At 42.6% G+C, this 12,835-nt stretch overlaps 1 protein-coding gene across 2 annotated transcripts in view; it reads left to right on the forward strand.

The window, feature by feature from the left end:
- The window catches only part of ACVR2A (activin A receptor type 2A), a 47,690-nt gene that overhangs the window by 23,736 nt on the left and 11,119 nt on the right, over positions 1 to 12,835 (forward strand). Inside the window, exons 2-5 of one of the 2 annotated variants that reach the window (XM_033064351.2) lie at positions 4,526 to 4,733; positions 6,215 to 6,324; positions 7,501 to 7,655; positions 12,368 to 12,391. In XM_033064351.2, coding sequence (XP_032920242.1) covers positions 4,526 to 4,733; positions 6,215 to 6,324; positions 7,501 to 7,655; positions 12,368 to 12,391 — 497 coding nt within the window. The remainder of the gene's footprint in view (positions 1 to 4,525; positions 4,734 to 6,214; positions 6,325 to 7,500; positions 7,656 to 12,367; positions 12,392 to 12,835) is intronic. The other variant, XM_033064352.2, reaches the window with a different exon arrangement.

Genomic DNA, 12,835 nt, shown 5'->3' on the forward strand with positions numbered 1-12,835 from the left:
GATGGCCACTGACCCTTTTTCTCCATTTTCTGCCACGTGTTTTTGCTCTGAAAGGATTCTGGAAAACTTGGGCACCAGAGATCTGGGGGTTTTCCCACTTCCTGAAATTCAGGCTTAAATAAGATATTTGGAAATCCAAGGCAGAAAATGGAAGTTCTCTACAAAATCCCATTTCAGCATTATTAATTTCTTCTATCAGTGGCACAAGCTGCTGGGAGGGACACATTGGAAAAATAATTCCAGCTTTTTTTTTCCTTCAGCAAAAGCACCATGCATATAAAACCAAGATATATCTATATATGTAAAATAACATCATCAAGTGGTTAGAGCAGCTGATTTGTTTTCCACACTGTAAGTCCAGAAGACTCAGAGTTTAAAAAAAAATTTTTTTTTGTTACTGTCCACCAAGCAAACCAGGGGTTGCAAAAGTTGTTGTTTTTTTAACAATACAGATATTATTCCTCTCACCTTCCCCCTCTTCACTCTCAGTTCTATTCCCTTTTTTAGGTGACATCATCCTCCCTATTTCCACTCTACTGCAGTGCCTTTGGGTTGATCACCCTTCCGTTTTCCAGCACTGGATTCTTTTCTTCTTCTTTTTCAGAAGTGTTATCTCAGCTACAGAATTTCATACTTCCATGGCAGGCTCATCCCTACAAATTTTCCATTTTGAAAAGGTGTGAACTGCAAAAAAATTGAAATATTTTCTAAGTGTATGATAAGATATCTTAGCATTTCCTATTTTTTCCCCCCCTCTATAATCCTGGAGAAAAATGCAGTTTTTGCCATACAGAACTACACTAAAGCTTACCAAGTTTACTCCTGTCCAAGTTGCAAACTCATTTCTTTTTAAAGACTGTTTTAGAAAAATAAAGCAGCTTTCTGGCCCATCAGTTTAATCTTTAAATTTTGAATATTCACAGTGCAGGTGATTTGTTTCTTCACTGCCTTGTTTATCTTTTTTGCAGTTCTTGCCTTGCCTGAGTTAATTGCTGCTGTGTTTGGTTTTAATGAATGTACTTTGGCTCAGCTCATCTGAAGTACAGTCCTTGTTTGACCTGGGAGCATTGAGAACAGTGAGAATAGGACTAATATTAGTCTAAAAATCAACAAAATAAGTTTGGGGACATGGTGGCATGTAAAAGGAGGACAGGATCCTTTCTCTTGGAACTCAGTTTGCTTTATTAGGTTGGAAATAACTTCTTTCTTCTTCCTTTGAGAAACATTCCCCTGGGTGTTATCAGAAAAAATAGAGAATGATAAAATCCTGCTTCCTGCTTGCAGCAACATCAAAGCTGGGCTTTTTTAGTCTATATTTGTAGTCTGTTCTTAGATATATTTGTAGGGCTAGAAAGTGTTTGAGATCACTGTGGAAACAAATAGAATAACACATATGGGCAAGTACTTGAAAAAGGTACCTGTGCAGCAGCTGAAGGGTTTTTTCCAAGGTGTTATTTCTATTTATGCTGCATTTTCTGTTCTTTTCTGCTCCTCTGGAACAGTGTATTACAATTCTGATATTTTGGTGAATGGGCCATTCTACCTAGAAGTTACTCAGTCCCTGCTCTGCTGGTTTATTCTAATAAACTGCTCCATTCCTTGTATTTCAGTACTTAAAGAGTTCAAATTCATCTTAAATAAACTAAATTTAAATAACCTTTCTGCTCCAGGCAGAGGTATCTGCCAGACTGAACCTCACCCTTCAGTTCTTTTATATATTGGAAGTTTTCTAGGGAATAGCAAAAAAAAAAAAGTCCTTGGCACCATCAAACTAATCTTTGTAGGCCTTTCATCAATTTTCATGACTTCAGCTGAAAATGTTGTTAGATTTGCTGAAGCAGTGAGAGATCACAGATTGAGCTCCCTTTGCCCTTGGTGTCTTTGCCTGGTGTCACCAACCGATCACGCAGCGAAAGCGGGGCTGGGAGCGAGGCTGCGGCGTGGGAAGTGTTGAAGTCTTCCCTGGAAAAGGAGGGAGATGATCATTCTCACATCTCAGATGAAGTATCAGGAAACCATTCCTGCATCCTAGACCATGGGTTTGTGCTGCTCAGTTTTAGGTGGAGTGGCTAAAAGCTGGATGATGAACTCCCAGGAGATTCTGTCCTTTTGTTTTTGTGGTGATACCTGCAAGAGGCAATTCCTTTTTCATCAGCACCTTTCCTGAATTAAGGCCATGCTAGTCCTTAGGAGCTGTGCAATGTTTGCCCCTTTTTAATTTAAAAACTGGTAGAATTTTGCTTTTTTTTTTATATATATTTTTATATATTTTTCATTTCTGACTGAAAAATGGCAGCCAGTGCTTCCAGCTCCCCCTGAGGTGAGGTTTTCCAGGCTGCACTTGTACTCTCTAATGGAATTGTTCCCAATTCCAGTATTCCTGTATTTAAAGTGCTTCAGAAGTTCAAATGTTGTTCCCTCAGTGCAGCTTTCATGAATGGGCACGAGTGTGAGGAATGGGAATACACAGATATCCAGTGGGGTCTGGCTTCATGTGCCCAAACTAAACTCTCTTCTGTACTTTGCTTTCCCAATGTGTTTTCCCCCCAAGCTTTCAAACCTCATGTGCCATCCATAGGACACTGCTGGAGTTTGGTTCATGGCTTTTTGAGATTCAGGAATTGCTTTCTGAGGACCTGGCAGTCCCATGTGCACTCAGAGTGGGTACAGGAGTTCCTTTAGAGACCTGCTCTGCCTGATAAATTCATTTTGTTATAAATGCCAGCTGCCCTTCTCCCCTGGGAGCTCCCTCCCTGTGGAGGGGGTGGCAGAGCAGGTTGGAAGCAGATGGGCTCAGGGCTCTGCCTTCTTTGTGTGGTTCCCCTTCTCCTCCTGCCTTTCTTCCACCATCTTCCTGCTTTTGTGCTTTGAAGGATTAATCCAGGTCTGTCCAAGCCTGGGTCAGTCCTGTTGCAGGTGCCTGTTCAGGTGAGCAGCCCCAGCCAGATCCAAGGTCATTAAACCAAGAGCAAGTGCTGCCAGTCACTGATTGCAGCATTATTGGGTTAAAAAACAGATGGATAAGAAAACCTGTCTATAAAAAAGACAGGAATAAGGAGAATATTTATGCAAAGTTAGTTGTACTGCAGTTCCTGAATTTTATAAAATTCAGCTTGTCTGTGGTCCTTCAAAGCTGAGCTTGGCAGCAGGAGAAAAGCAATGGCACGTGTGAGAGAAATCCAGGACTTCTGCTTTATTGCACTGACAGAACCAAATTGTTCAATCTGTTGCCTCATCTGTTTCTTGCCATAGCTGAGAGTTGTAAAGGTCAGGCCATGGCAGCACAAGGAATTTAATGGTTCCCAGGCTGCCCCTTGCAGTGTTCCCAGCCTATTTTGGGAATGCTTCACAGGCAGGACCTTGGGAAGGAGCAAGGTGGGATGCTCAGGATGCAGCAAGGCTCAGGTGGGAATAACCCTCATTCTCCTGGGGAATAATCCTCATTCTCCTGGGGAATAACCCTCATTCTCCTGGGGAATAATCCTCATTCTCCTGGGGAATAACCCTCATTCTCCTGGGGAATAACCCTCATTCTCCTGGGGAATAACCCTCATTCTCCTGGGGAATAATCCTCATTCTCCTGGGGAATCTGCAGGAATGGTGCTGGGACACATTTGTTGTGGATAAGGGAGGTAGTGAGTGATGCAAGTAAATACATAAAAAACTGCTCTGGGGAACTTTTCCTCTTCCAGTTTGGTCTGTGCTGTGCAGTGCAATGTCTCAAAAATACTGAATGTGCAGATAAATACAGGCAAAGTGCTTTGGTATCCTGTGATTCTGCAGCTCCTCAAGCTCCCTCTCTGTTTTCCCTGGTTCTGATGCATGTTAAAGGTGGAGCTTCCATGGAGATCAATGGCACGCTGTGGGCAGTGTCTGACAAGAGAAAAAAAACAGAAATAAAAGGCACTTCTTATTCCCTTCCTGTCTTTTGTTGACAGTCTTGCTTCCCAAGAACCCTCCACCTTTGCAGGAGCCAGCCTGGTGCTTTATATCCCATGAACTCACAAGTTCTCTCCACCAGAACCCCAGCAAGGTTTCCTAGATGGTCACTAAATTATCTTTCCAACACTGTTCTGGGATCCACTCTTGCCCCTAAACACTTCCTGGTTTTTTGGGGGTTTCTGAGATGAACTCCCTGCTCTTTTGGCTCCTGTAACAAGATAAGAAGCACAAATACCTTTTTGGTGAATTTTCCTGCCTAAATCTCCTGGTTTGGCAAATATTTTAATTAAATCTTCACTGCTCAGCATTCTAAATTTTCTCTGCTATTGCTATTCATGGAGAAGTATTGCCATGACTTGTTCTTCGTTTCTGCAAATCTTGCTAAGTTATGCAAGTCACTGTTTGACTTCACAGAAGATCTTTGTTTTATGTTTCAACACTTGGAATGCTGCTGAACTTTACGCGTTTTCTCCCTTTATTAAAAAGAGGGGAGACAGGGCACATTGGTACAAGCAAGAAATGCTATTTTTACACACCTGAATCGTGCAGAATTCCATGTAATTGTGCTTCCCATCCCTCCCAGGTGCCATCCTGGGTAGATCAGAAACACAGGAGTGCATCTACTACAACGCTAACTGGGAGAAGGATAAAACCAACCGCAGCGGGATCGAGCCCTGCTATGGAGATAAAGATAAAAGGAGACACTGCTTTGCCACATGGAAAAATATTTCTGGATCCATTGAAATTGTGAAGCAAGGCTGCTGGCTGGATGACATCAATTGTTATGACAGGTGAGTTTTCCTAGGAAGTTTTGAAATTGTTTTTTCTTAATTTCTACGTCATTTCCTCCACAGCCACACTTGAGATGAGTTTGTGAATAATTATCTTTTTAGGTGCTTGTATTTAGGGAGCAGATTCCATGTGAGTGCATTGTCCTGTTTGCAGAATAACATGTTTTACCTCCTCAAAAGAACCCAGCTGTTTCACTGATCATTTTTTAGTCCATTATTGCCAAACAGTGCAAATAAAATTATTACATCCAGGATGCAAAGTTCTCTCGATTTTTTCCAAACTCTTTAGAGTTGGAAAGTCAGCACTTTGTGTCTGCAATTTACCAGAACATGGGAAGTATTTTGGCAGTTTATTAATAAGCTCAATGGCAGCTCTAAGAATATTCTAAATTTCCAGTTATTTTGTTGATAACAGATGGTCCAGAAAGAGCCCACGAGCAGTAACAGCAGGACTAGGGGTTTGCTAGATGCTGACTGAATAAAGGTCATGACTCTCTTAAGCAATGGTGTTGCAGTTTTTTAAATACTCCACTGGGTTTTATTGGCCCAAAACGTTTATTATTTGGGAAGGCAGAGAATTAAGAAATAGATCCACAGTGGGTCATCATTAAAAAGTATTGAGGAATTATTTCAGCAATATTTTACAGCAGTTTTCCTTTGTGTTTCCTCAAAGTTGAGTTTTTAGAAGAAAGCCTTGCAGTCCTTTCTCCCAAATCAAGTTGCCCCCCACCCCAGGATGTTTTTTGCTTTAATGACAGTTTAAAGCTCAGTCCCACAATCTAAAGAGACTCCAAACAGCAGCAGATCCAGGACATCAAAGGGAAAATGTTCCCTGGAAGTCACAGGGCAGGGGGGACAGCAAGAGCTGCCTCTAGGGAACAACCCCAAGTTTTGAAGAGGAGCCCAAAACTTCCCTGTTTTTAAAATCCTTCAGTGTTTCTTCAGCCTTTTCCAGTTCTGCTCTCAGGTTGGGTCCTGGTTGTTGCTTTTCCTTTCCTGTTGGGAATAGTTTCAGCTTATTTGTTAGCAGATTAATAGAAAAGCCATTGCTGCAGTTAATTCAGGCAATGAAATAAGCCCTGTCCCTGATCATAATGTAGGCAGAGGAGATTGTAGAAGTTTTATCATTTCTTTCTACAAATATAATAAAATTTAAAAATTCTCCTTCTCACTTATCTTCAACCTTGTTTGATCACTTGCTTGTCCTGTTCAAATCTATCTTGTGAACAATATCCTGCTGGTGCTTTTCTTTAACTTCATCTTCAAAATGACAAAAATGTGTTTCTGTTTTAATAAAATTTCATTGCAATATAAAATACCAAAATTTAATTTATTTCATTATGTTTAGTTATTTTGATCATCCATTACACACTCAAGTGAACGAAGTTTATTTGGAGATTTGATAGATGGACACACATTTCTTTTTGAACAAAGACAACCCAGCTGGAGATGAATGAACTCTCTGCTCTTGTCTCCTGCAGGAATGACTGCATAGAGAAGAAGGACAGCCCTGAGGTGTTTTTCTGTTGCTGTGAGGGCAACATGTGCAACGAGCGCTTCTTCTACTTCCCGGAGATGGAGGTCACGCAGCGTAAGTTCCTCCTGTTCAATGTTCCATGTTCCTTCACCTGCTGCTTCCTCAGGACATCACACCTTTCCAAAAGTACTGCCCTGCCACAGCTCTGGGCCTTCCCAGCCAGTGCAAATTTGTTTATTCCACTTGGAAAGGTGCTTTCCTGTAAAATCAATAAAAGGCGCTTCAGCTCTTTCCGAGGGTGAGAAGGAAAGATAATCTGAAATAATTGCCTGGTTCAAGATACAAAAGTTACTGTCAAAGGGTGTAAATTGTTTGGTTAAAAGCCTTCTCATCCCTGTATCCCTGTGCCAGCCTGGGGATGCTGCTTTTCTTCAAAAAATCCTCTTTATCCCACCTGGACCTTTTGGATTTCTCTGTAACCTCTAAAAAGGGGAAAGGAATTTCCTCCCAGACCACAGCATCCTTGTGGGCTCTTCATCTCAGCATATTCTGTGGTTCTGAAAGACAGCCAAATTAGCCAGACTTAACAAATAATTATTTAAAAAAAACACCACCTAAAAGGTGATTTGATTTTTCTTGCCTTTTTTCTTCCAGTCTGGCAAGTGATGTTAATAACTGAGCTGAAAACAGCAAATGTCTCATGTACCAAATAGCCAGGGGAAGTTGTTTATGAAATGAAAGAACATTTTCTGCCAGATTAAAATAGCCTTTGTTGAGCCAGGAGATATTGTTGTCATTTTTGTCAGTGATGCTGCTAAGGCAATAATTGACATTCTTCCCTCTCCTGAGCCCTCTCTTGCCCCAGGGGGCTGTGGCTGCCTTGGAAGCAGCTCCTGCCTCTGCAGAGCCTTTTTTGAGGTCATGTGGAAGTGGCTTCACCTGGAGAACTCCTCCTTCCAGCCCAGCACAGAAATGCTGGCAGGTTGTTGTTGCTAAATCTCTGTATTGATTGGTTTTCATTCATTAGGTGAGGAGTTCTTGCAATCCCCTGGGAATACAAACTCCCCTTGGCCCCTGTGGGCTGCTGGGGGTGCTGAAGTGTGAATCTGGGATCTGAGCTATTCCCATTGCTTTCCAAAGTGCTGCCTTTTAACCAGGTGTTAGTTTGTGCTGGCTAATCAGCTGCTGGCAGCCTGCTGTGTTGATGGCAGGAGCTGCTAGAAAATCACATTTCAAACACTGCCTGCTTTTGTTCCTTAAAAGCTTTGTCCTATTTTTTTTCCCCTTCAGCAACTTCCAATCCTGTTACACCGAAGCCACCTCTGTTCAACACCTTGCTCTATTCCTTGGTGCCTATCATGGGAATTGCAGTGATTGTGCTCTTCTCCTTCTGGATGTACAGACATCACAAGCTGGCCTATCCTCCCGTGCTGGTTCCCACCCAGGTGAGCCCCTGCTGCAGGATTTGGGGTTTTTTTAAGGGCCCAACCATTCCTCAAGGGGATCTGTCTCATGGCTGGTCTCTGTTGCCCTCCTGATTTTGAGGTCCTGATGCTTGCTCTCCCCTAAAGCAGAGAATTAAGCTTTACTTAAACAGCCTGGTTAATTATTCTTTGAATTTATGAGCAACTAGTTCATGTTTTTATGCATCTGTTTGTTTGAGAGGAGAAAAACTGAACACAGAGGGCAAAGGGGTGCTGGGGGCTGAGCTGTAATGCTTAGCTGAAAATAAAAAAGAGAGTTGCCAATTCTTTTTGGCCATTTGGGGTGTTCAGAAAATATCAGCTAAGAGAGGATGAGCTGTTTTTAAGGAACTGGGATACAGGTGCAGTTATGGGGAATGTTACAAAAATCTTCAGGCACAAGTCCAGACATAGCTCAGCTCATGGGTTGTGATTGTTGTCATCTTTTTTGTCTTGTTTATGTTTTTTTCTGTTTTGTCTTGAAATGTTTCAGTTTTAGGGGTGTTTGTGATTTATTTCAAAAGGATGAGGTTGGCCATTGTGCATCCAAACAAAACTTCTGGGGCTCTTGTGTGTGGAATTGCTGCTGCTGGGAGGATCCTGGAGCTGTAATCAGTGCTAACATTGAATTCCTCTTCCTTCAGTTACAGACTGGAGATCCAAGTGAGATTAGGAGGCTTTTAAGGAAAGAGTTAAACCAGGAAATTCTAGAGACCAAAGCAGGAAAGATGAAGAAAATGTGGTTGTGGGAATGAAGAGAGAAATTATTTTGATTTTTACAGTAAGAATTAACTTGAGCTTCTAACTCAGCACAGTGACCAGAATACATGACCTGTCATTATTTGTGATGAAAATGAAAACTCTTGTTATTTTGGGTAGGATTGCCAAGGATTGATCTCTGTGTGCTCCAGCTCCTGGGATATTTCCAGTGCTGCTGCTTGACTCCAGGGTGCTGCAGGAAGCAGCATTGCCTGGGGTTGATAACTCAAAGTGTTTTGCTTTCAGTTTTGCAGTAATAGATAAGAGGAATTTGGGGAGAGGCAGTGGCCATATGTTGTTGCCAAATGAAAAGAACATAATTTAGAGGAAAAAAGTCTGTTTGCTGTCCTTGCAGAGAGGATTGCAGCTCCTCAGACTCCCTGCAATCTGTCAGCATAATTAGTTCATCCAGCTCCCATTTTATGGATTTGGGACTTTACATCAACCCAGTGGTCTTTGCTGGGAGATCAAATTCATAACTGCTAATTATGGGGGTAATTCCAGCTTGGGATTGTCTTCCTAAAGAAATGAAATCATGGAAAAGCTAAATATGTGTGGAGCATCAAGAATTTGAATTCTGATTCTCCCTCCTTTTGCTGCAGTGTTTTCCTTGCATGGGTTGTGTTTGGGGCAGGCTGGATACCTAAATTTTTAATAAGTAGGATAATCAGCTGTTGTGTTCATGCTCAGATTGTATCTTTGGGATAAATGTACCTTGCTGCTTGTGGAGCAACAACATTTTCCTATCTTGTGGTGAGCAGGCATTAAGGCTCATGTGGAAAGTCAGGAAAAGCCACTTCTGCCTGAAAAACTCCCCAGAATTATTATGTAAATGCAGTGTATAAACACTCTCCCTTATGCAGCAGAGCAGTGGTTCCCACTTGAAATTTGATTACAGCTGGTTGGAACAGGAGGCAGGAGAAGCAGGAAGGGAGGGAAAGTGTTGGGAGCTTTATAACCATGAGTAAACTCTGAAATTCTTGTGCAATGAGTCTGTTAATAGTGTATTTAATAATTGGGGTTTGTAGGCAAATGGATTTGGTTTAAATCTTCAGCAGAGGTGGAATGGACAGGATGTAGAGCAGGAAAAGCAGGGATTGCTCCAGGTGATATCCAGGTTATCCCAGAAACAATGGGCACACAGAGCTGCTGCCCTGGTGCCAAACTTCCAGGGAAAAATGAAAGGATGGATGAGGAATAAGCAAAAGATAAAAATGAGGAAAGGCTGAAGAATGAGGAATGGTGAAAGAATTAGAAGTGGTGATAAGTTAAAGATTATTTAAAAAGGGAAAAAGCAAAAATGTTTGAACCTGTAACAAGACACAGAGGATAATTAGTGTTGGCTTGTTTGTGCTGTGTGGGGAACTGTCCAGTGAAAGTCAAATTCCATCACATCTGTCACTCCAATGAGTTATTAACAAAGCCATGGCTGCTGAGTACATCTGTGTGCATGGGGAACACTGAGGAGCTCTTCTGTCTCCTTATTTCTGTTGGATTTAGCAAACATGAATTCATCAGCTGATAAAATCCATCAGAAGGATCAGATTGGTGTTTTAAATATTTGAATGTGCAGTTTGCTGCAGGAAGAGGTGCTGTGGCCTGGTTCATTTTCACTGTGTCTGGAATTAGGTGTAGTTCAGATTTCTCCTCAAAAATTCCCAATAAAACTGGGGTGAGGATGGCAGAGCTGCTCTGTTGTTTTGAAATAAGAATTGTGTTGAGAGGTTTGAGGAAAAGCTTTGCAGATTCACTGCTTGGGGATTTCTTCTGAAATGGTCAAAGATGCATCAGTGTTTTAATTTTGAGCCCAGGAATTCCTAAATCTAACTGATGCACCTGAAATTTCTGGGATGATCTTTGCACCCTAGGAAAATTTTTCCTGCTGAAAAATGAGGAATTAAATCAGGTGTTCAGGCTTTTTTCCAAAAGCCACATATTTTTTCTTGTTGTTACAGATATTTTAATAGAAACATTTCAACACTGGCAAAATGCAAGAGAGAAGGGTTTTTTTTTCAAGGATTGAATCCAAACCTGGGAAGATTAATGGCTGCTTGAAAAGCACACACAGGGGGAAGCCAGGTGCTTGTAGGAAATGGGAAAAGAGATTGGAAAGTTGCTGCAAATCAGGAGCCCTGAATGTGCAGGGGGGTGAGGAGCTTGAAACTGGATCTTTTTTTTCCTAATAGAATCCATGGGCTGGTACAAATTTAAATCTTGAACAGAGGGAAGAATTAATGTGAAAACACCCAAAAACCAAGTGCAGCTTTTACAGATCAGGAAGTGGTTGTGGGAAGCCCCAATTGTGGGGAAACCCCACACTGGTTAGGGTTTTATTGGTCTAATTGGTTACAAATATTATAACAAACCCATTGGAGTTGATTTTCAGGCAGCATAAACAGCAGTGAGGGTGTTTATGTACATTTGTGTGGGTGACAGAGGTTTGGAGGGGGGTTAACTGCTGCCAGTTTTTATTTATCAGAGTTAATTCCTGACAAAAATCTCAGATCTGCATTTCTTTTGTAGCCTGGTAGCCTTAAACTGCTGCTCTTGGATTTCTGCTGGGAGCCTGAGGTGATGCTGTGTGGGCTGAGGGGAGGACATTGGTTTATAATCCAGAGGTGTTAATGAGCACAAAAACATCTTTGTAAAGTTTGTGTGTGGAATTTGTCAGTGTTTGGGATCCCTCCAGGGAGGAGGGAGAGGTTTGGGAGAGGGCTCATTTCTCAGAGCTTCATTTTTGCAGTTCCTCATTATGGTCAGAGCACAAAGGTTGAATTCATACATATTTCTGCTCATTGCTGAGGAATTTCCATAGTTCTCTGGAGCTGGAGAACTTTAATAATGAGTAGATCTGGGGAAAAAAAAAGACTTTTCAGCCCCTTGGGGTGGGTTTAGCTTTGTTCTGGAGCTGATGGTGGAGGAGATTCTGGTGGATCCCAGTGCTCCAAGTTGTGTTACAGGTTTATTGCTCCACTCTCCAATGAACCCTCCTGGGTTAATTGTTGGTATTAATTATTTGGAGAAAGGGAAGTGTGTGCTTGGTGCTCTCCAGGCACAGGGAAAGGAGGCAGAGGGGGAGAAGGGGATGGCAGCTGGAGACAAGGCCTTGAATTCCCTCTCTTCCAACATCCATCCCATCCAGGTGTAAAGCACAAAGGTGAAAGAATCCTGGAACAGTTTGGGTTGGACAGGAATTTAAAACTCATCCCACCCCTTTCATGGCAAGGACATCTCCCACTGTGCCAGGCTGCTCCAAGGCTCATGCAGGGACCTGGGACACTCCCAGAGCTCCAGGATTCCCTGGGAATGCAAGTCCAAAGTGCAGCAGGAGGGGCAGAGCTCTGTCCATGACTTCAGCCTGGATTTTGTTCCAGTCTGTGAACTCTGCTGGGATTGTTGGAAGGAATCTTTAGCACTGTGATTTATCTCTGTCAGATCTGCTGGGTGCAGAGCGTTGGAGTCTGTGTGTATTGATGAGTTCGGTGATGGAGCCGGGACCCGCGGTTCCCTTTATTGATTATTGATGAGTTCGATTCCATCGGGTCATTGGGAATTGGGATTAATTGGGAATTGAATTGGGATTTCCTGGTGCAGCGCTGCCCCCTGGCGGCCAGCGGGGAGCACTGCAGGGAGCGGCTCCCATCCCTTTGAATTCCCCTTTGGGAGCTCCTCGTGTTCCTGCTCTGCAATGCCATTAGAAAATAATTCAATAATTTTCTATATCCTAATCCTTTCCCCATTTTCCTTCACTAACAATCTCTTTGGTTGGTGTTTTAAATGATGTGTTTCTGGTGTGGGAAAGTTTTGCTGTCCCTGTGAATGTTCCTGTCATTAACTCACAAATGATTGACTTTGTCTCCTCTAAGCTGTTTTGACATCCCATTCCTGGTGTAAATAGTAATTTCTCTTGCCTGTGTTTTTTCCCTCTCTGCAAGCACGCCTTTCATATAATGATTGAGGTAAGAGGATGTTTGTTCCTGGCTCTGGGGATTTCTGGGATGTGGGAGACTTTGTTTGCTCTGAACTGTGATTCCTCAGTATTTTGGACAATCTGTCAGCATGTGTGGTTTAAAAATGCAGCTTTAGCCTGTGGTTCATGGCTCTCCTGAAATTCCCTGGAGTTGCTGAGAGTGGTGGGGTCAGGACCTGCAGTTTGGGATTGATCCTGGAGCACAGGGACACAGCCAGGGGGGATCCAGCACCCCAGGGGCTCCCACCCCCCTGTGCCTGCCCTGGGCTCTCCATTCCCATCTCCCAGCTGGCAAAAATCCCCTGGAGCTGCTGATCCTGGGGTTCTGTGTGGTGCACCAGCTCCAAAATGGATCTGGAGAAAAATAAAAATACTCCTTCACCACTCAGGCTTCATTTCTCCCTCTGATCAGGAGTTATTTTTATTTGTATTA

This window comes from Catharus ustulatus, chromosome 7 (genome assembly GCF_009819885.2).
Source record: "Catharus ustulatus isolate bCatUst1 chromosome 7, bCatUst1.pri.v2, whole genome shotgun sequence".
Taxonomy (NCBI): domain Eukaryota; kingdom Metazoa; phylum Chordata; class Aves; order Passeriformes; family Turdidae; genus Catharus; species Catharus ustulatus.